The following is a 19,665-nucleotide window of genomic DNA, read 5'->3' as shown; positions in this document are numbered from 1 at the left end:
ATGTGGACTTTATTGATCACTGAATTCCCAGAGTCTAGCACAGAACCTGGCACACAGTAAGTTCTAAAATATCTGCTAGCTGAATGAAAGGACTGGTCATAGCTTGAGAATTCCTCAGAGGCTGGTTTTGGCTTAACTCCCGACATCTGAATGAAATTCAGTACACGAAGATGAGTGAACCCCACTTATGGCCTAGGATCAACTAGGGGACCTTCAGGTGGGTGGTAAAGAACAGAAGCAGACCTGCCAGAGGAGGCAGGAGAAACTCATGCATACCCAGGTAATGCCAACAGGTAAGGTGACAGAAGAAGATGGTATGTGCTATTTGCTATCTTTTAGGTAAGGGGAAAAAATAAGAATATGTATTTATATTTCTTTGTATTTACTTAAAAAAAAACCTCAAGAGAACTGTAAGTGATTTTCTATGGGAGAAGAAGGGGATGGAGGTAGGAATAAGATTTCTCAATGAATGTCTGTCTTTTGATATCATTTTGATTTTTGAACTACGTAAAAAAAAATCTAGTGAAAAAACTTTTTTTTAAATATTAGAAGAAAACCAAACGGTGGGTCAATCAAGCCTGGTAGTTCTTTTACTCTACCCTCTCCTTGTATGCATAGCTAACAATACACTCACCAAGAATTGCTTTTTAAGGTCCAGCAGAAATGCTCCTTCTTTCATGATCCCTCACCTTTTCCTTCCAAAGTGAAATTCTACACAGCTCTTATGGCCTTTGATATTCTCCTACCTAAATAATGTTTAATTTTACGTTACATTCATTATATACATATACTCACATTGTTGGTAGCTCAGGTCACTCCAGTAAGAGAGCTTCAACTAGAAATAACAAATCTCCAATAAAAGACTCTCTCCAGATGTCTTTCAGGAATAAACATTTGCTAAAAAAATAAATCGACAGCATATTAAATGTTAACTTTGAGAAGAAGCTCTCATGTTGAAAACAAAGCATACTGTACATAAGCTAGACATGAACATAAACATTTTTTCAGGACTAGAGGGGCTCCTGCAAATTTTCTCTTTATTTAACTTTCAGTAAAAATATAGATTTCTAACTCAATAAAAAGCAGCGATTATCACCCAGGAGGAGCTCAACAAATGTCAGTCTTCAGTTTTCAAGTCCCATGTTACAACCACCTCAGTCTGAGTCTCTCCTCGATGGAATTCCAAAAACTGGTTTGGTTTCACTTGATTATCTCACTGGGGCTGCTCCTTTCCTGCCATTCATTCAAATCCAGAACTCCTGAATCGTGGTTCACAATAACTCAGTCATCCATAACAGTGTCTGGAATTAGAATATTTCCAGCCAGAGTCAGGGACATAAAACTTCTTTTTTAAGGGATACAGTGAATCCTGGTACTCATCACCAAAAGATCAAGTGTAAAAAGTACAATCTGTGCCTCTTTTAAAAATAGAACCTTTAAAGTTAAAAGGAAAAAAAAATCCCTTCCAAACTCATCATTACCAGACCAGACACATCAGCTACACAAGGAGCTAACAAGACCTGCTGTTTCCATGACAGAGCATGAGACTTTAAAGCCACATCACTGAATGAAAGGACTGGATCCCTATCACCTTTGCAAAGGCCACTGGACAAGTCCCTTAAATGCTGGATTTCAGCTCTTCATCATTCTGCCCTAGAGATCCCTTTTCTTCAAGCTCTTCATCACGGTCTGGGGAAATACTCTGACTTTCAATGGTGGTGATGGCATCTGAGTCCAATCTTCTTTTCTTCAGCTGGTGCAAGTGGGATTTGGATTTCACATGTGCTAAGACAAAACAAAACAAAACAAAAGTATTTTCTAGAATTAATCCTAGATTAATTAGATGATTTATCCTAATCATACAAAATTAACTATACAATCCCTTTCTTTAATAATAACAGGATCAACACATGTATTGGTATAGCTGCTCAGCATTTTAAGAGAAGACTAACTCATATGGCCAGCTAGCTAGCAAACTAGAGTCAGCTACCATGTATCAAGTACACTTGCTAAGCGCCTTATATCACTAATCCTCACAACAATCTTGCAGGAGAGTAGTATTCAGCTCATTTTATACCGGATGAGACTGATGTTCACAAAGGTCTTACATTTTGTCCAAGGTCATACAGGAGGTAAGCTCTTCAACTTACCTATAGGTCAAAAAGAGACCCAGTTTTCCAGAACAGGGCTCTAGACTTAATTTCCCTATATGGGGCTGCCTGTCAGATATATTTCAACTCATATGACTCAGAAGTTACAAATCCAAATTCTTGTCTGTATTGCAGGACAGATGTTCAGGCCTACAGTACTCAGAGCTATCCTTCTCACTTCTTACCTGCTCACACAGGTTGCCCCTCCTGGTCTGACATCCCTATGCCTCGGTCAGATAAGCTATCTGAATGACTAGCCCACAAGGCTTACATTCTCCAGCACATAATGCTCTAGAGAGAAAACAGTAAGTATACTTCTCTGATGGTTCCTTTTGAGGTTCCACAGAAGTAGTAAAGTTGAAAAGCTACTGTTGGCTGATACCAGTTTCTGACCTCTCATCCCAAAGATAGTTCCCAGCTTCTGACTAATTAATACAAGCTCCTTTTTACTACCCTGTTCTTTTTCAAGGAAAATCTAAAGAGGTTTCATTTGCAAACACCTAAAGAGCTAGACAATGAAATTAATTCTCTTTTATACATATTTAAAACATCATTTTTAGGGATTTAGAAGCAAAAATAGGCAAGAAAGAGTTTAGAAGTCAAAGAAAAGTTTCCTTGAGAGAAAAAGTCTGCTTTGTTTTCCAGCTAGAGCCTAAGGCCAAAAAAAAAAAAAAAAAAAAAAAAAAAGCCTTCTGGACTGGCTCTCCACGGCAGCAGGAGATAGGGGTAAGGACTTGACAGATGGCACTATAGAAGGGCTTACACAAGCTAAGCTCACAAAGGCTCACAAATGTTGCTTCTCTGAGGCTATCCCTGAAGAACATTCGACAAATCGAACCACTAAGTTTCCTTTAGAAAAAACAATCAGACACTCTCTCTTCCCCTTTCATCATTATAAACCAACGATAATCGAGGCTTCTTCTGCTGCTTGGGCAATCACAGCCGTCTCCAGTCTCTGACAATGGAGTTCATTTTGCCAGAGTTAACAGTTAATAGAACTAATCATTCTATTGGCTGGTATAGAGAGAAAAATCTACTTCTATGAGAATCCCACGCAAAGCAGGGCTCTAAACAGAAGGGTTCCAGCCGCTGGGTAAAATACAAGCCCTACTTGTGCCTAAAAGGAGTGAGCCTTAAACAAGCTTCTAAATACAATGTAAATTCAAAGCCTAGAGGCTAAGGCCCTTTTGGGGTTTGACTGGATGACTGAAGAAATCCGACAGGGGAGCGCAATGTGACCCTGCGGCAAAGACAGATCCAAACTCTGAAACCAGAAACAAGAACCCTGGTGCAATGCCAATCCTGGGTTGGTCCAGAATGCCTTATGAAGGAGATGGTACCCTCTGACCACCTTCCTTAGGTGTGTCTGACAGTCTTGCTTTCACACAGTTTCTCTCAACACTTTTCATCACAGTTTTAGCAACCAACACCATTTCAATGTATTACCTTAAAAATTAGTGAAAAGACACCACTTCTGAAGAATGTACTCAGGAGGAATAACTCCACTTCCTGTTCCCTCCGCGCTGTTTCTGCTTCTTTGGTCTCTTGGGTGAGCTGCCTGGCTTCCCTTACCAGCCTACTTCACCCCCAATGAGGTCTAAACATGAGAGGCCAAGAAACTCCTCTAAGGCAGAATCATGAAAGTCAGAGGAGCTCTGGAAAGTTAACTGCAGACCTCTCAGTATAAAATATCTACTTTAGCAGCAGCTAGAGAGCATATGATCTTCCTCTCAAATTCTGAATACAAAGATAACTCTCCTGTTTGGGAAGGCCTCCATGAAATTTGAATACAGGCTCTTAGAGGAGGAATCTGGCCATCTTTTTCAAACAGGCAGACTCCAGCATACCAAAGACCTTAAATTTCACAAAGTCAGTGTGACCCACCCTTACAGATTTTTCTGTGCCCTACCCCAGACTCTACCTGCCCATTCACGGTCCCCAATGATGATTCGATCACAGAGGTCACACATGTGATAACTTCTCTTATTCTCAGTTTCATTGCTTGGCATCTTTACTGGAGCGGCTGCAGGCTTCTGGCCCTAAAAGAACGAGGCACGGATGGGAAGAAGCATTTGATTCAAAGAGATCTGGATATCATTCTCTGATGAGCAGTGAGATTTTCCCAAGATTCCCTTTTCTCAACCCAGAGAGCAGGTGGGCTATGAACAGATTTTAACAACAACCTTTCCAAATGTGAAAGTATAAACACAGCCTCCAGGGATCTAAAAGCAGCCAGCCCTTCTGCTCTATTCCATGGAAAAAAGGCTTGGTTCCTCGACACAGCAAAAAAGATGTCAGCTAAGGAAAGCTCTCTGAAAACCAGACAATAGACAGTACCATGATTAATAATTACCTGGATGAAACTTTGCACGATTTCAAGAGCAGGTTCAAGAACAGACTCCTCCCACTTTGAGGTATCAGATACTTCTAAGCCATATACTGGGGGGACACCGGGACCAGGTCCTAATGATGACAAAGGAAAGTTGTGAGAGGTCAGCCTCCAAGACCCAATCTATTCTGCTCCCAGGACTCCAAAATCCTCAAGGCAAACATATGGGGCCAAAGAAATAAACACTCCGACCATGCCATTCATTCTAACCAGAAACATGCACAAAACAGCTACATGTAATTTAAGGAAGACCCAGACTGGTCTACAGCCAACAAGTCTAGCTGTATCTAGAGTCTTAGGTGTAGGATCTTCCAGATCAGTCAGGAAACCAATACAGAGTAACGGCTCTAGAACCACTGTGTGGGCTACAATATAAAGACAGCACATCATAGGAGGAAATTAACAGCTTGAAATGAGTGCCTGCTCTAAGTTCCATATCATCTTACAGTGATGTCATTCTGTGGCAAGAGTTCACACTTTCTTTAGGGACAGACACAAGTCTCAGGTTTGTATATATCCCTTCAGCAGAAGGCATTCACAAAACTCACTGATATGCTACTGATAATCATGGGCTGGCAACAGCAGAGTATCAGCCAGTGAGCTGCTGAATCTGAAAATTGTAACAAAAGTCTTAGAATTGAACTAGTTTAGCCCTTCTTCTAGAAAACAGATCTAGAGGTGTATTCAAGAAACAGTCTCTGGCAAATATTTCAGAATGGAGGTAAGACTGGAGGTAGCCAAAAGTATAGCTACAGGCATTTCATCCAGCTGGGCCAACCATGTTTAGTCTCTTCTGGTAGTTTCCCCAGTCTATGCACGCACTAAACTGCCTTCCACATCTAGGTTAAGTCAGTTGCCTAAAGGCAAAGAGTATCGAGCGTGGACAAAAACATCAAAGTCCTCAGAATGCCAACGGCTGGCAGGTGCTGGCCTTTTGACTGTGCCAACCACAAATAAGATTCTTCATAAACTGGACTGGGCTGCACCTGCCACTACACGGAAAGGTGAGACTGGGAGGGTGCAGGCAGCATCCACAGCACACCTGGCCTTGGCTAAGCTCTGCACCTGTTTCCAGGCCACTCTATATTTTCCTTTCCCCTCTAAGTCCTTTGTTGGGCTTCTGTGCCCTGTCTAAGCACCTTTCAACAAGTTCTCGGCTCCCAGCTGCTATTTCTGGCTTGGGTCCAAGGCCAAGCTGGGGTGGGGAAGTCCCTCTGGCTTCTTGCCAGAACCATATCCCCGCAGACCAGCCCTGGCCAATCACACACGGCCCCTGATTTACAGGGCAGCTGTGCCTTTCACTCTAGCACTAGGACTGTGCTGGCATACACATGAATGAGGAACAGGCATATGATGCACTGTGCCATCAAGCCTTTCTGACTCAAAGATGGGGGAGTTATTGTGGCCTTACCACAAGAGAAAGTTCCAAATCATCACAAAAAAATCCCGTCTTTTGTTACAGACTAATTGTTAGCCCTGGGGAGAAAAGAAGCTGCACTAGAAATCTGTGGTAGTAAACTTCAATTTCAGCTGACACAAAGACTTCTATCTAAAGGACATATAGAGAAAGCAAGGTAAGAAGAAAGTGTGAAGAGCCCCTTGGAACCAGAACCATACTAGAGAGCACTGGCAGAGAGTGAGAACCGGGAGACAGATCCAGTGGTCGACAACATGGATCAAGGTGTTTCTGTTCAGAGGCACTGAGGGGCCGGGGAGACCTCAGATGTCCTCATCTGTAACTGGAAGCAGGAGTCTAACGGCAAAAGGTAAATAGGGGATGATTCAAGAGCATGTTAAAGACATGCCCACAGATAAAACTGAGGTTTCATTTTGCTTAATCTCCTTTAAATTAATCTCCTTTTAGCTCATAACCACACAATTTCTTACTGGAGGCCCAAATACTAATGCTGTCTGGCTGAAGTTATAGCTAAAAGAAACGAGTGCCGTGTAAAGTTGAGTGTGAACTTCGGAGTCAGGCCTGCATTCAGTACTCTACTGCTTATTAGCTAGGGGATTTTTGGCAAGTTATTTAACTTCTCTAAGCCTCCATTTCCTTAGCTGAAGGAAAAAAGAAAACAAACAAAAAACAACTATCACCCACCCTGAAGGCTCAGTAATATATATACGGCACCAAATTTAGTGCCAAGGATGTGGTACAGGTCCAGTGAACGAGAATTTCCTTCCCTTTTCCTTAAAAGTGCTGTTCAACAGTTGAAGTTAGAGTTGCAGCAGCCTGAAGCACCACACAAAAGTAATGCTGAGAGAACTGGTGAAGGTTTTGTCTTTTTATACTCCTCATCTGGTGCAAGAACCATTTTAATTAAGAAAGCCTCCCGATAGAAATTTGATTGTTCTTCAGGTACAAAGTTTGAAGCTAAAAATCAACCCTGAGGACCAATTCTGCTAAGATGTTGCTATTTTGCTCTGGCTATTTGCAGCCAAAATCCATGTGTTCAAGGCAATCATTTATGCACAAGACCCTCCCCCTCATTGCCAGGTGAGGTCCCAAACCTTAAAACAGGTCCAGAAATTAAAGTTCACTTTCTGGGTGAACTGAAGACATTTACGTTCTATTGAAAATAGACCCAGGGATGAGGAAAAACATGAGACTTACTGCTCAAGAAACGATTTTTAACCCATCGGTTTTGTTTCCGGGCATATCTCTTAGTCACTTGTTTCAGAGCCTCAATACCTGAAAGACAAGGTAGCTGTAAGAACCTCTATGTGTTTTTCACTCTGCCATTGGCAAGCCCACCCAGCCCAACATTAGAGAAAACTAGCCACAGGAGCACACTGGTGGACACTCCATAGATGAAAATCTCAATTCTGAGCTGAAGGCCATCTGGGACTCTTCTATCCTCAGCTCTTTCTCAGACCACACCAACAGGATACTCTGTCACCCAAGGATGTTCAAGGCTAGGTTAGATGGAGAATTCACACCTTTCTTTAGGAGCTGGTTACTAGTCTCTGGTGTGCATTTTCCCTCAGTGATCAGGTACTCGTGAAATTCCTTGAAGCCAATTGACTGGAAGATACCATGTTGATAGTCCTGGCTGGGAACAGGAGAGCATCAGCAGATGAGCCATTGCATCTGAGAGCTAGCAGGGGCCTTGGAAATGCTCTAGCTGAGCCATTTCATCTCACAGATGAGGAAACTGAGATCCTTAGCAGTTACTACCTCGCTGAAATCCTTCCTCCACCCCAACCCCCAACCAGCTCCCAGGTTACTTTCCTTGGAAATTGACTCCTGGGAATGTCTGACAGATTAGAAAATTGCAACTGTAACAAGTACACCAAACCTCCTTCCAATAAGCCTTGCCAATGCCAAGGACAAAGGCTGATGAACAAATAGATACAAAGCCAGTACTATGTTTATGGTCTTGACCATAAGCAAGGGGTAGAGAGTAGGTGAAAGTAACAGCCAAATCCTCACCTATTTTCTGCAACTTTCTTCTCATTATAGCGTCTATGAAAATCTCTTAGTTCATCCAAGAGCCCAGCAGCAAGCATGTTATCCACCCTTTTATCCAGGCGCTTATCTAGAACTTGAATCAAATTAACCCATCAACCAGCAAGCCTGCCGTAGGTGTGTACTATACATGATGCATGCACAGGCTGCCACAAAGAAGAGAATTTGTTCAAACAGAAGAAAGGGTTCCGAGTTCAAAGACTATATAGTAAAACTCATATTATATTTAGTCACACTTAAAACTCTTCAATTTCAATAAAAACCACCAGAATGAAGCAAGTCTTCTCCTTATATAAAGAGAAAGCACACAATTACAGCTATTAGGAAGAACAAATATTTTATTCTTGTATGGAATGTATATCCATCGTTTATTGTAGAGGCAGTAAACCCCCTGATTTACCCTTACTTTTTTCCATTATATTTGTTACTCCAACTTTATTTCATATTTAGGAACTCTCAGATGACACATTAAATAGGAAGGAGAAACTTTAAACCAAAACCATCCTGGGTATAATCTGAACTACTGAGCCAGGCAAAGGAGCAAAGAGTGGGAATAATCATTCTGATGTGGTGGTCAAACACAGCCATATTATGAATCAGATACCACTATTTAATGCTGAATTGTAATACACATTTTTATTTATAAAATTTTCATTATTAAATTTAACATTATCTTTTTCTATAAACTTAAAACCGAGATTAATTTAACAAATTTCCACCATTTCAATTATGTAATTCTATATCTCCGCCATTGCTACTTCTCGGTCTACAATGATAGTAACCTTTTTTCTTATCTTCCTAAAAAGTTTGCATTTAGGACTATGTGTCAGGCACATTCTGAGCACTTTGTATGTATTATTAACTCACCTAATCCTCAATGAAACTAAAATTATGTATTATTATTATTATCATCTCCATTTTATAGAAGAGAAAATTGGGACACAGAAAGGTAAACCAACTTGCTTTAAAATTCACACAGCCAGAGATGATGCAGCAGGAATTTGAATCCAGATAGTTTGGTTCAGAGACATGCTCTCAATAACTAAATTATACTGCCTGTTTCCATAATAATCTTATCTTTCTAGACCTATCTCATAAGTCACCTTTACAAACTGGTCCTGACTCCCTCCAGGGAATGCACATCATCCCTTCTCTTTGGCCCAACTGCAATTTCTAGCCCAGCATTTATCACAACGTAGTATCTACCTCATTATTTGTTGCCCCGGTGGACTGGGAGCTCCTTAAGGGCAGGTACAGTGTCATATTCATCTCTGAAATCCAAGTACTATGTAGAATACTTAACACTTCATTGAATGTTTACGATGTTTGTTGGATAAAAAAGTTACTACTATCACAGGGCATTAGCAGAAAATAAACCAAAAAAACCTATCAGGCTAGTTAGCTATCATTCCCACTTCTCAGGTCTACTGCTTCTAGAATAATCAGTGATCCAGGCTTTAGCCAATCCAGGGAGTCAGACCTCCTTCCACAAGAGCCTTCCCTTCTCTTTCTCTTTGGATCTTCCATGGATGGCAGTCTCTTTCCCATCCCATCTTATCTCATCCTTGGTATCTTATACTAATGCCAGGGCTACCCTTCCCCACTTTCCAGACAGATACCTAGGAGAATGGCACTATGCCTAAGTCAACAAATAATAGCAATGATAATAAAATTGTTTAGTGCTTATTATGAGCCACTCATGGTTCTAAGCATTTTATATACAGTAATGTATGACTACAAGCTCTATCTCAGATGGACTCTAGGACATCAGAGGGCTTTTACCTGTCTGTTCAGCATGAAGCCAGAGGATGCATGGGTTAGGGAACTTCAGAGGGCCTCCAAGGGGACCACCACCTTCCTCTGCATGTTGACGATGAAGAAATTCACTGTGAGAGATTCCTGTTTCTTCAAACACCTGCAAGCTCCTAAGTCATTTGAAAAGGGAAGGTGGGCACACCCATAAAAACTATTAGGAAATATTAATTCTTAAGTGAAACAGGAGAGAAGCTATTTATTGTAGAATGCCTCATTGTCATTTTCACTGGGTAAGCCCCTGAACACATGAAGGTCTAGGGTTACTGCAATCCTAAAGTTTCTTAGGACTCAGAAAAGGGTCCTAAGGAAAACTTTAGGTAAAGTAAGAAATAAAACTATTTTTCAAAACATACATAAAATTTTCTGGAATTAGTTACACAGGTTCAGAAACAACAGGTTTCTTCAACACAAATAGGACACGTTCACTTTTAGGTAAGCAGTAAAAAGCTTGTCTGGGACACTTTGTTATAAGCCAACAAGTCTAGTCTTGCTGGAATGCCTTTCCCACAGTACAGAAGTATGTTGTACATCCAGCTCATCAACTTCCTTTTTAAATACATCTAAAATTAATGAAGAATGCTCTGACTAATTCAGTACTCCGCTAGCACAAAGATCACTGAAGAAACATACTTATTCTTAAGCCACCATCTACTCTGTCGGTATCTATTATGTTATGCAGCACTAGGTAATTTAACTCCTAAGTCTATACTCAACCACTCTGGATGATTGCAGCTTATCAGCTTGAAAGTGATCTTTCCCTTCCTGATCCAACTACTTCCTGAAACCCTAACACAAGAGTTAGAGACCCTTGTCTTTCCATATCACTGGTCACTCAAAGAGGACCTGTAAGGGAAAAATGTAGTAATAGGTATCTTACTTATCTGGAGGTTATAATACAGCCTCAAACCAAAAGAAAGATGAAAAAAAGTCCTCCAATCTTCTTTAAGATACTCTAGAGCTCTTGCTTAGAACATACTGCTCTTACTAAAACACAATTCTCAACTCACTAGTTAAAAAGTAGCAAAATGAGGAGAAATGATCTGATTTAAAAAAAAAAAAAGTGGATAATAATGACAAAGCTCTAGAATTATACCATAAATATAAAAATGAATGTTCATCATAGTGTCCCTGAGTTTTCAAAAAATTTTGGAAGATTTCTATTAAAATGTTTAAAATAAAATATTGAGATACTGGAAGGTATAAACTTCACTTTTAATCTAGAATATGAATTTTCAACAAAATATGGCCTTCAAGGGGGTAAAAAAACCTTAGCTATTACAATGATATGTGGCCCTCCAAGAAGCAATCATACCCTCCAAAATCCCATTCCTCAGTATTAATATTTCACGAGGGCCTCGCTTCTCTTCTCTGCCATCCTATGTGTTGTTGAATTTACTCCTCACCATGTCTTCTCATAAGATTTTCAAGATCAAGTGATTCCTGGCCAAGAAACAAAAGCAGAATCGTCCCATTCCCCAACAGATGTGAACAAAAACTGGTAATAAAATCAGTACAACTCCAAGAGAAGGCATTGGAGAAGAACCAAGCTGGGTCTATAAGGAGTCGCCCATATGAGGTGGCACACATATTTATGCTGTGTCAAGAGCACTTGCATCTTACCATATCACTCTGAAAACATTACTACTATCTGAACAGCTGGATGTGTTTAACTGCGAAAATGATGATTTTTCTCTCCGTATCAGTGTTTCTGCACTAGTGCTTTGGCTCAGTAATAAATATGTGAGACATTCCGACGGGGAAAAAAAAACTTCATGGGGGAGGGAGGGAAGCACAATTAGGAAACAAATTTCTAAAAAGGTATGGGGGGTGGATAATAAAAAAGGATTAAGAAACACTGACCTAGAACATTCATTTGAGTGGAATACTTCATAACCCCTGTCCTTCATTAGATCTTCTACTCTGCCAGATATGGTATCACTCCCAACACTAAAGAAAAGTACACCTAAGTGGTGACTGTTTTGTAATGTATAGAAATATCAAATCACTACGTTGTGCACTAGGAATCAAGACAGTGTTGCAGGCCAATTACACTTCAAAAACAAACAAACAAACAAACTCACAGAAAAAGAGATCAGATGTGTGGGCTACCAGAGGCTAGGGATGGGGGAAGGGAGAACTGAATGAAGGTAGTCAAAAGTACAAACTTCCAGTTGTAAGATAAACAAGTACTAGGTATGTCATGTACAACATGATAAATATCATGAACACTCCTGTATGTTATATATGAAAGTTAAGAGTGAGGTCTGAGAGTTCTCATCACAAGGAAAACAATTTTTTTTCTTTTTCTTTTATTTTGTATCTATAAAAGTACACTGAACTTATTGTGGTAATAATTTAAGGATGTATGTAAGGAAAATCATTATGCTGTACACCTTAAACTTACACAGTGGTGTATGTCAATTATACCTCAATAAAACTGGAAAAGAAAAAATACATAAAATGACTGATAAAATGAAGATAGATGCAGTCAGAAGTGAAAAGAATATGGGGCCAATGAAGATGCCTATTTATGGAGGAAAAGAAAGAAAAGTATACCTAATACTTGCAATGAGGCTGCAATTTTAAAACAACCTAAGAGAAAAAGTAAAAAACAAAAAACAAAAAACAAAAACAAAAACAAAAAACACCCACACACAAAAGTGAAAAAAAAGCACAAGAAAAAAAATTTTTTTTAATAAAACAACCTAAGAAAACATGGTTCATGAACTCATCAGGTCATCTCTCTCTTCCTTTCAAGAAAGTCTCCATGTGTAAAGGTGAGATGATCTATGAGACAGTTTATAAAATCTGCCTCCCACTGGCCAAGCTGCTGGGGCAGAACTCAGCATTGCACAATCAATTATGAAACCTAAATCACAATGCCAACTAACTGCATGCCAGAAAAAGTGTATATAAAAATGTTATACAAGCAAAGATCAAACAGAAAATGAAGCAAAATTACATAGGCCCTAGGGAAAAACTGTATTGTATTACGCATTTTAAATGTAACAACAAAGTAAGGTGCAACTATTTACTAAGGGAGCTGGACTGAGGAGCTTCCTAACTAGAACACATCAATCTCCACTAACCGCTTTTATCAAACCTTCTCCTGGGCATAGTGAAGAAGTGACTGCCCTCTAACTGTAAAGGGGCCTGGGGTCAGTGGGCCCCAGCCTTCTCACCTGGCCACTTTGCGCTTGTCATGTGGGTGCAGCTTGGCAGCCATTTCTGGGTCCACCTGGCTTAGGCGTTTGTGTAGTGCATGACCATCCTCCTTTTCAAGCTCTACTTTCCGGTCAATCACTTTCGCAGTGCCCATCCCCTGGGGCTATTAAATGAAGGTTTAGAGGTAAATTTAATCCAACAATTCCACAAATACTGAGGCAATGAATGTGCCAAGCACTTTGCTACGTGTTAGGAATACAGAATCGAGATGAATGAGAAGGTCTTGCCATACAGGGAGAGACAGATCATAAACAGAAAATTCCAATACACCATGGTAGTGCTGTGAGGCCACAGCATAGAGGAATAGGACTTACTGCCTATGATGGTTCTCAGGTACCCTGTTTCCTTGTCAGAAGTACAAATAGGTACCATGGCTAACACACCTACATTAACATATCTAGTCTAGTCTTCTCAACAAGTGTGACCAAAGAGTGGACCAGAATTACCAGCACATTATAGTTTGCAAAGTCCCACCCTATGCAATAGCATCTCTGTAAGAAAGGTTAGTATCACACATCTCCCTGATATGCAGATTGCTACAGCCAGGAAATGCTGAATCAGACTAATGTACTGTTCACTTACATGGGGATGATAATTAATTCACAGAGGAGCGCTTTTCCCACACACAGTCCCAGCCTTTAGGCTAGCCTGGAGGAGCACATATCACATATGGAGGTGGTACTTGCTTCAGAATATTAAGTAGGAAAATTACTACAGTTGCTGACTATAAGAAATAGGCAAGAGTCAACCTTTCTCCCACTAAAATCAGCTGGCAAGAAAGGAAGAATCCACTTCCTCAGTGAATTACAAGTGAACTAAACATACCTTTGCACTGATGAGAACTTTCCAGAGCAGAGACTCAATGTAATAATTGGTTCCTCCCACAACAATAGGAATTTTATCTCGGGCAAATATATCTTCAATGTGAAAATTAAGAAAGACATCACAATATTTAACATCAAGAAGAAAACCTTGACTCACTTGGAAGTAGGGTATAAGTAAGAAACCACATTCATTTGTTTAGACAGCAGAGGAGAAAGGGCAGAAACCAAGATGAATTGATATTAGTCTTCACTGTTTCTCATGAGTTCTCAAGAATCATTTCCTATTGTTTCTGGAGGGACTTGCATAAACCAGAGACAGATACATGATGGTATTTCCTTCCAGTTCTAGAACTTCCTAGGCCTTGATGCTAAAATTCTAAGCTTGCTTAGTATTCCAAATCAGCTTAACAAGCACAAGCCTAAGGACTCTCACAGAACCAAGTGTCAGCTGCTCAGGAAGCCACCAAGGTGTTCATTGTGCAACTTTGCCTTCCAAGGCAAATTACAAGCTGGCTTCTCTAAGCCGTGGTTGGTAGACTCAGTCAGTCCACCATTCTGTGGTAGAAGTGCACACTGCAGCCACTTGAGACTCTACCAGATAAACTGAGAAGCACAGCCTGTGAAGGTAGGTTTCAATTACAAGCTCCAACACTTGGGCAAGTTACTCAACCTGTCTGAGCTTCAGTTTTCTCACCTGTAAAATCCTCATGAGGTCTTATGAGCATTACATGTGACAATGCAAATGAAACCCCTAAGACAACACCTGAAATATCTTTCTCAACTGAGTAAGCACTCAACTTACTTTAGTCACTATTGTTTTTATATCCCTGCTACTTTCAATTCTTCTCTTTAGAATCTCTGCTGAATAGATATCTGTTTTAAGAGCTTTGCTTCTGAGGATAACTGATAAAGACCGTTTACACACTTCTTCCCCTTGCTGCCAGTCTGTGAGCACAAACAGATGACCTCTTTTCTATCAGAAGCCCTCTGTAAGAGGCTGGGGTAGGGTAGTGAGAAAGATGTTATCAATCGAGGATCATAAAGAAGAAATTTGTCTATTTGTTTTTTAAAAAGAAAAACAAATTTATTATTTCCTCCCTTGAACACACTGATCTTCACATCATCCAAATCTGGGCGACAGTTGTGTTCTTCAGGAGCATCTGATCCACAGTGGGTGATCAACATGCTAAGTATAAGGATCAAACAATTACACAGTAATTGTAATAAAACTTCAAATATATGACTAAGAAAGGGAATCAAAAGGGAAAGGGAATGGTTAAGATAACAGAAGGGGAGAGATGGAAAAGAGGGGGGGAGATGGGATAGGAGATATTTGGTGGGAAAAGGTTTAAATTGTTTGCCCAAGCCATGAAACAACTGTGACTCTAGGCAAAACCCTTCTCTCTGGGCCTCAGTATCTAGTACTTTCACCTGTCAAATCAAGCACGTTGATCGAGTACTAAAGGTACTTTGAGTTTTGAAATTCTGATTCTAGGTTCTTATTGAAATTCACAAATCTCCAATCCTATAAGTGATCTGATTAAGTCATCACCTGTTGTTGTTGCCCTTTGAAAATTTTAATTAGATTTCCATTTTCCATCAGTTCTTTCTAAACAACCAAACTGTCTTATGGCAACAATGTACATTTGGGTGATATGTTTTAATTTGCAAAGGGCTTTCATATACATTATTTCATCTGGTAGAACCACCCTGTAAAGCAGGTAGGGCAATAATTATTATCTGCATTTTAATCTCTGCCCATTTGATAGGCAAAAAAAATTATCTCATTATTTTGATTTGCATGGCCCTGATTAACAGCAAGGATAAACACTTTTTCATATTTATTATCATTTACATTTCTTCCCTTGTGAATTACTACTCATGCTCTTTAAGCATGTTTTGTATTGATTCAAAAGAGTTCTTCATATATTAAGTATAAACCATTTGCCTTTCCGATGTTACAAGTATCTTTCCCCTGGGGTTAGAGTCTAGTTTTTAATTTTGTTTCTAGTGCTGTTTCCTTCTATTTTTAATTATAAAATATTCAATACATACAAAAGAATATATGTAATATATACAAATTATGGAGCCTATTAATAAAATAAACACTCATGAACCCAATGTGAGAAAGGAAATATTATCAATTCCTTTGAAGCTTCCTGTGTATTAATTCCTATCCCAGCCCTTAATTCTCCTCTCCCTGAGAGAACCGCTGTCCTGAATTGTTTTGGGTATTTTGTTTTTCATCATTCCTTTGCTTTTCTTTACATTATTACTGATTTATATATAACCCTAAACAATATATTGGTTTTACTTGCTTCTTAACTTTTATAATAAATATGTATGTATCTTTCTATAATTTCCAGCATTTTATGTTGTTTCTGAGATTCTTCCACATTGATTGATGCATATAGCTACAATTTATTCATTTTCACTGCTGAAAAGTACTTAACATATATAAACAAAGCACATTTTATACATTCTTTTTTTGGGGGGTGGTAATTAGGTTTACTTGTTTAATTCTTTTTATAATGGAGGTACTGGGGATTGAACCCAGGACCTCATGCATGCTAAGCAGTGCTCTACCACTTGAGCTATGCCCTCCCCCTAAACATTCTTCTGTAAGTAGGAATTGGGTGTTTATGTATTTTTGCTGTTAAGAGCAATGCTGCTGTTATAAATGAGATCTACCACCTATCTCCTGGTGTACTTGTGGCAAGGTCTTTCCAGGGCAGAGTCCTAGGAGTTCTAGCTGAAATACTTTCTTGTCAATACAAATTCTTAATTCTTACAAATCTAAATCCAGTTACTTTCCTTTAAAAAAAAAAAAAAAGACTATTATGGGCAAAGGTGGTGCTAATGACTGCACAATAGTGTGAATGTATGTAATACCACTAAATTGTATGCTTAAAAATGGTTAAGATGGTAAACTTTCTGTGTATTTTAATCCAATTAAAAAAATTGAATTAAAAAAATCCTTAAAAAAAGACCGTATCTACAAAGTCCTTCCCTACTCTAAAATCACATAACTACTCAATTATGTTATCCCACTTGTGTTAAAGTCTCATTAATATATATATATTTATTTATTTATTTTATTTTTGCAGGGGGGAAGATTTACTTATTTACTTACTTTTTCAGTGGAAATACTGGGGATTGAACCTAGGACCTTGTGCATGCTAAGCATGTGCTCTACCATTTGAGTTACACCCTCCCCACTCCCAAAATATATACATTTAACTCTGAAATATATGTCATATATAATAAGAACCTGATTTTTTTCCAAAATAATTAACTGCCTCAGGAGTAATTATTAACTATTGCATTATTTCTCCATTATTTTGAAATGCCACCTTGATCATAAGCTAAATATTTATATCCATTTGAATTTGTATCTGAATTTTCTATTGTGTGCCACAAATTTGTCTAGTATAAGTTCCATGCTATTATAATTATTATAAGTTTCTGGTATGTTTTAATATGTAGCAGCCCAGATATTAAAGTATGAGGGCAGACCCCCACAGATTATTTTTTTCAAAATTTTCTTGGGTTAACCCAGAACTATTTTTTTCTAACCCCTCTGAAAGTCTAACTATAACTCCCATATATTTATAAATTAATTTCTTATCCCCAATTAAAGGTGGGAAACTAAAACTCAGTGAGGTAAATAATAAAATTCATATGATCAAAAGAGGCAATTCTAAGACTAGGGCACAGATTTTCTGGTTCCTAAATCAGTGTTCTCTCCACTAAAACAGCGCTTCTCAATTTTAATATGCATATGAATCACCCAGGACTCTTGTTAAATGCAGATTCTGATTCAGTAGATCTAGAATGAGGCCTAAATTTAGCATTCCTACAAGCTCCCAAGGGATGCTGATGCTGCAGTCTGAGGTCAAGACTTTGAGTAGCAACAGCACTATCTGTCAATTATATAGTTCTGATGAGTTCTTGTGGATGCATCTACTTAGAAGAAATTGTCACCAGAAAGAAAACTTTTTTGGCTTGGGCTGCTTTGCAGCCACCAAGCCTAGCTGCTGTCTTTCTCAAGGATATCAGAGCAGTTGCCTTGTTCCTGAAGTCCACCACTGTATAATTTGTCACAAGAGGATCCACAAAGCTGATCATGTGGTGCTGGCACATTTTCTGCTCTTGGGCAGAAACCTTGTTGGTGATGATGTCTAGGCCTTCATAAACCTAGGGGAAAGAAAACTAGCATGAGAAAGTCATCCACCCCTATACAATGCACACTTGATGGGTAGAAATGGTAATCTGTTCCTCCCTACAGCCAAACACTTGACTGAACCAAAGCACCAGAGTAAATGTGTTAGAACCAGAGCACAGCCAGAGCCACACAATCCAAAGCAAAGGAAGAAGAAAATAGAGCACTGGCTGTTCATAGCAGCACTATATACAATAGCCAAGACATGGAAGCAACCTAAATGTCCATCAACAGATGACTGGATAAAGAAGTTGTGGTATGTTTATAAGATGGATTATTATTCAGCCATTAAAAAGAATAAAATAATGCCATTTGCAGCAACATGGATGGACCTAGAGACTGTCATTCTAAGTGAAGTAAGCCAGAAAGAGAAAAATACCATGATATCACTCATATGTGGAATCTTAAAAAAAAGAAAGAAAAGAAAAAGAAAAAAGAGGATGCTATGAACTCATCTACAAAACAGAAATAAACTCGAAGGCACAGTAAACAATCTATTGGTCCCTGTGGAAAGGGGGTGTGAAGGGATAAATTTGAGAGTTTGAGATTTACAAATGTTAGCCACTATATATAAAAATAGATTTAAAAAACAAGTTTCTTCTGTATAGCACAGGGAACTATATTCAATATCTTGTAATAACTTTTAATAAAAAAGAATATGAAAACAAACATATGTATGTATATGCATGACTAGGACATTGTGCTGTGCACCAGAAATTGACACATTGTAACTGACTATACTTCAGTTAAAAAAAAAAGAAAGAAAATAGAACATTGGATTTCTTAGTTAACAGTTGCTATCAACTCAGACTTAAAGATAAAAAGTGTATGTAAATCAGTACCTAACAAGAATTAATTCTGCAAGATTAACTGGAGGTTCTTTGGCCTAAACTTCAAGTATTTAAAAAATGGGCAGATTGCTTTATTTATTCTTCTTATCACAAATATCCAGAAAGGTAACATTTTTGCATCGCTCATAGTTCTACTCCAAATGTTTAGATATTTCTTGGATTTAAATGGCTCTGACAGGTTTTTAGAATTTGTATAAGATTGGCTCCATTTGTGGAGAAGCGGCCTATCTACAAATATATATGTGTATACAACACACACATACACACTTTGAAGTCAGAACCCCTAATACCGCTGAACTCTAGTGGAAACATTATACCAAATTACTGTTTCAGGGGGTCAGCACATACAGCCTAAATACTCAAAGGCAATGTCCTGTCTGTAAGCTCTTGATCTGCCAATTCAACTAAAAAGTTCAAGTGTACTTTTTCTAAATGCAAGGTCTCAGATGGAGAACAGATCTGAAAACACTAGTTTGAAAATAGGGATGAATGCTTTGAGATTAAATGTTTTCTCTGTAATCACTGATTCTACAGGCAGCACTGAATGAACAAATAATAAGTTCCATAGAGCCCACAAAGATGTTAAAAGCATTTTTTATCTCACATTTCCCTTTACTTATATGGGTGTCAAATAAGTATAGGACAGTATAATGGTTGGGAGGAAGGTCCCTGGCGCCAGGCTGCCCCAGATCAATTCCTAACCCTGCCACTTACTAGTTA

General features: G+C 38.9%; 1 protein-coding gene and 1 pseudogene across 4 annotated transcripts in view; one reads left to right on the top strand and one right to left on the bottom strand.

Moving 5' to 3' along the window:
* Positions 1-928: 928 nt before the first annotated feature.
* The window catches only part of TRIT1 (tRNA isopentenyltransferase 1), a 37,252-nt gene continuing 18,515 nt past the window's right edge, over positions 929-19,665 (bottom strand). For 2 of the 4 annotated variants that reach the window (XM_010959816.3, XM_074376743.1), the window contains exons 2-11: positions 17,929-18,069; positions 13,874-13,972; positions 13,006-13,151; positions 9,791-9,933; positions 7,973-8,084; positions 7,480-7,592; positions 7,154-7,231; positions 4,504-4,613; positions 4,072-4,189; positions 929-1,785 (exon numbers count right to left, since the gene is read on the bottom strand). In XM_010959816.3, the coding sequence (XP_010958118.1) occupies positions 1,619-1,785; positions 4,072-4,189; positions 4,504-4,613; positions 7,154-7,231; positions 7,480-7,592; positions 7,973-8,084; positions 9,791-9,933; positions 13,006-13,151; positions 13,874-13,972; positions 17,929-18,069 (1,227 nt within the window). In that variant the 3' untranslated portion in view covers positions 929-1,618. The remainder of the gene's footprint in view (positions 1,786-4,071; positions 4,190-4,503; positions 4,614-7,153; positions 7,232-7,479; positions 7,593-7,972; positions 8,085-9,790; positions 9,934-13,005; positions 13,152-13,873; positions 13,973-17,928; positions 18,070-19,665) is intronic. The other 2 variants (XM_045520278.2, XM_045520279.2) reach the window with 2 other exon arrangements.
* Positions 11,228-11,382, top strand: LOC123618275 (large ribosomal subunit protein eL39-like; annotated as a pseudogene).

This window comes from Camelus bactrianus, chromosome 13 (assembly GCF_048773025.1).
Source record: "Camelus bactrianus isolate YW-2024 breed Bactrian camel chromosome 13, ASM4877302v1, whole genome shotgun sequence".
NCBI classification, from domain to species: Eukaryota; Metazoa; Chordata; class Mammalia; order Artiodactyla; family Camelidae; genus Camelus; species Camelus bactrianus.
This window is presented reverse-complemented; position numbering and strand designations above follow the sequence as displayed.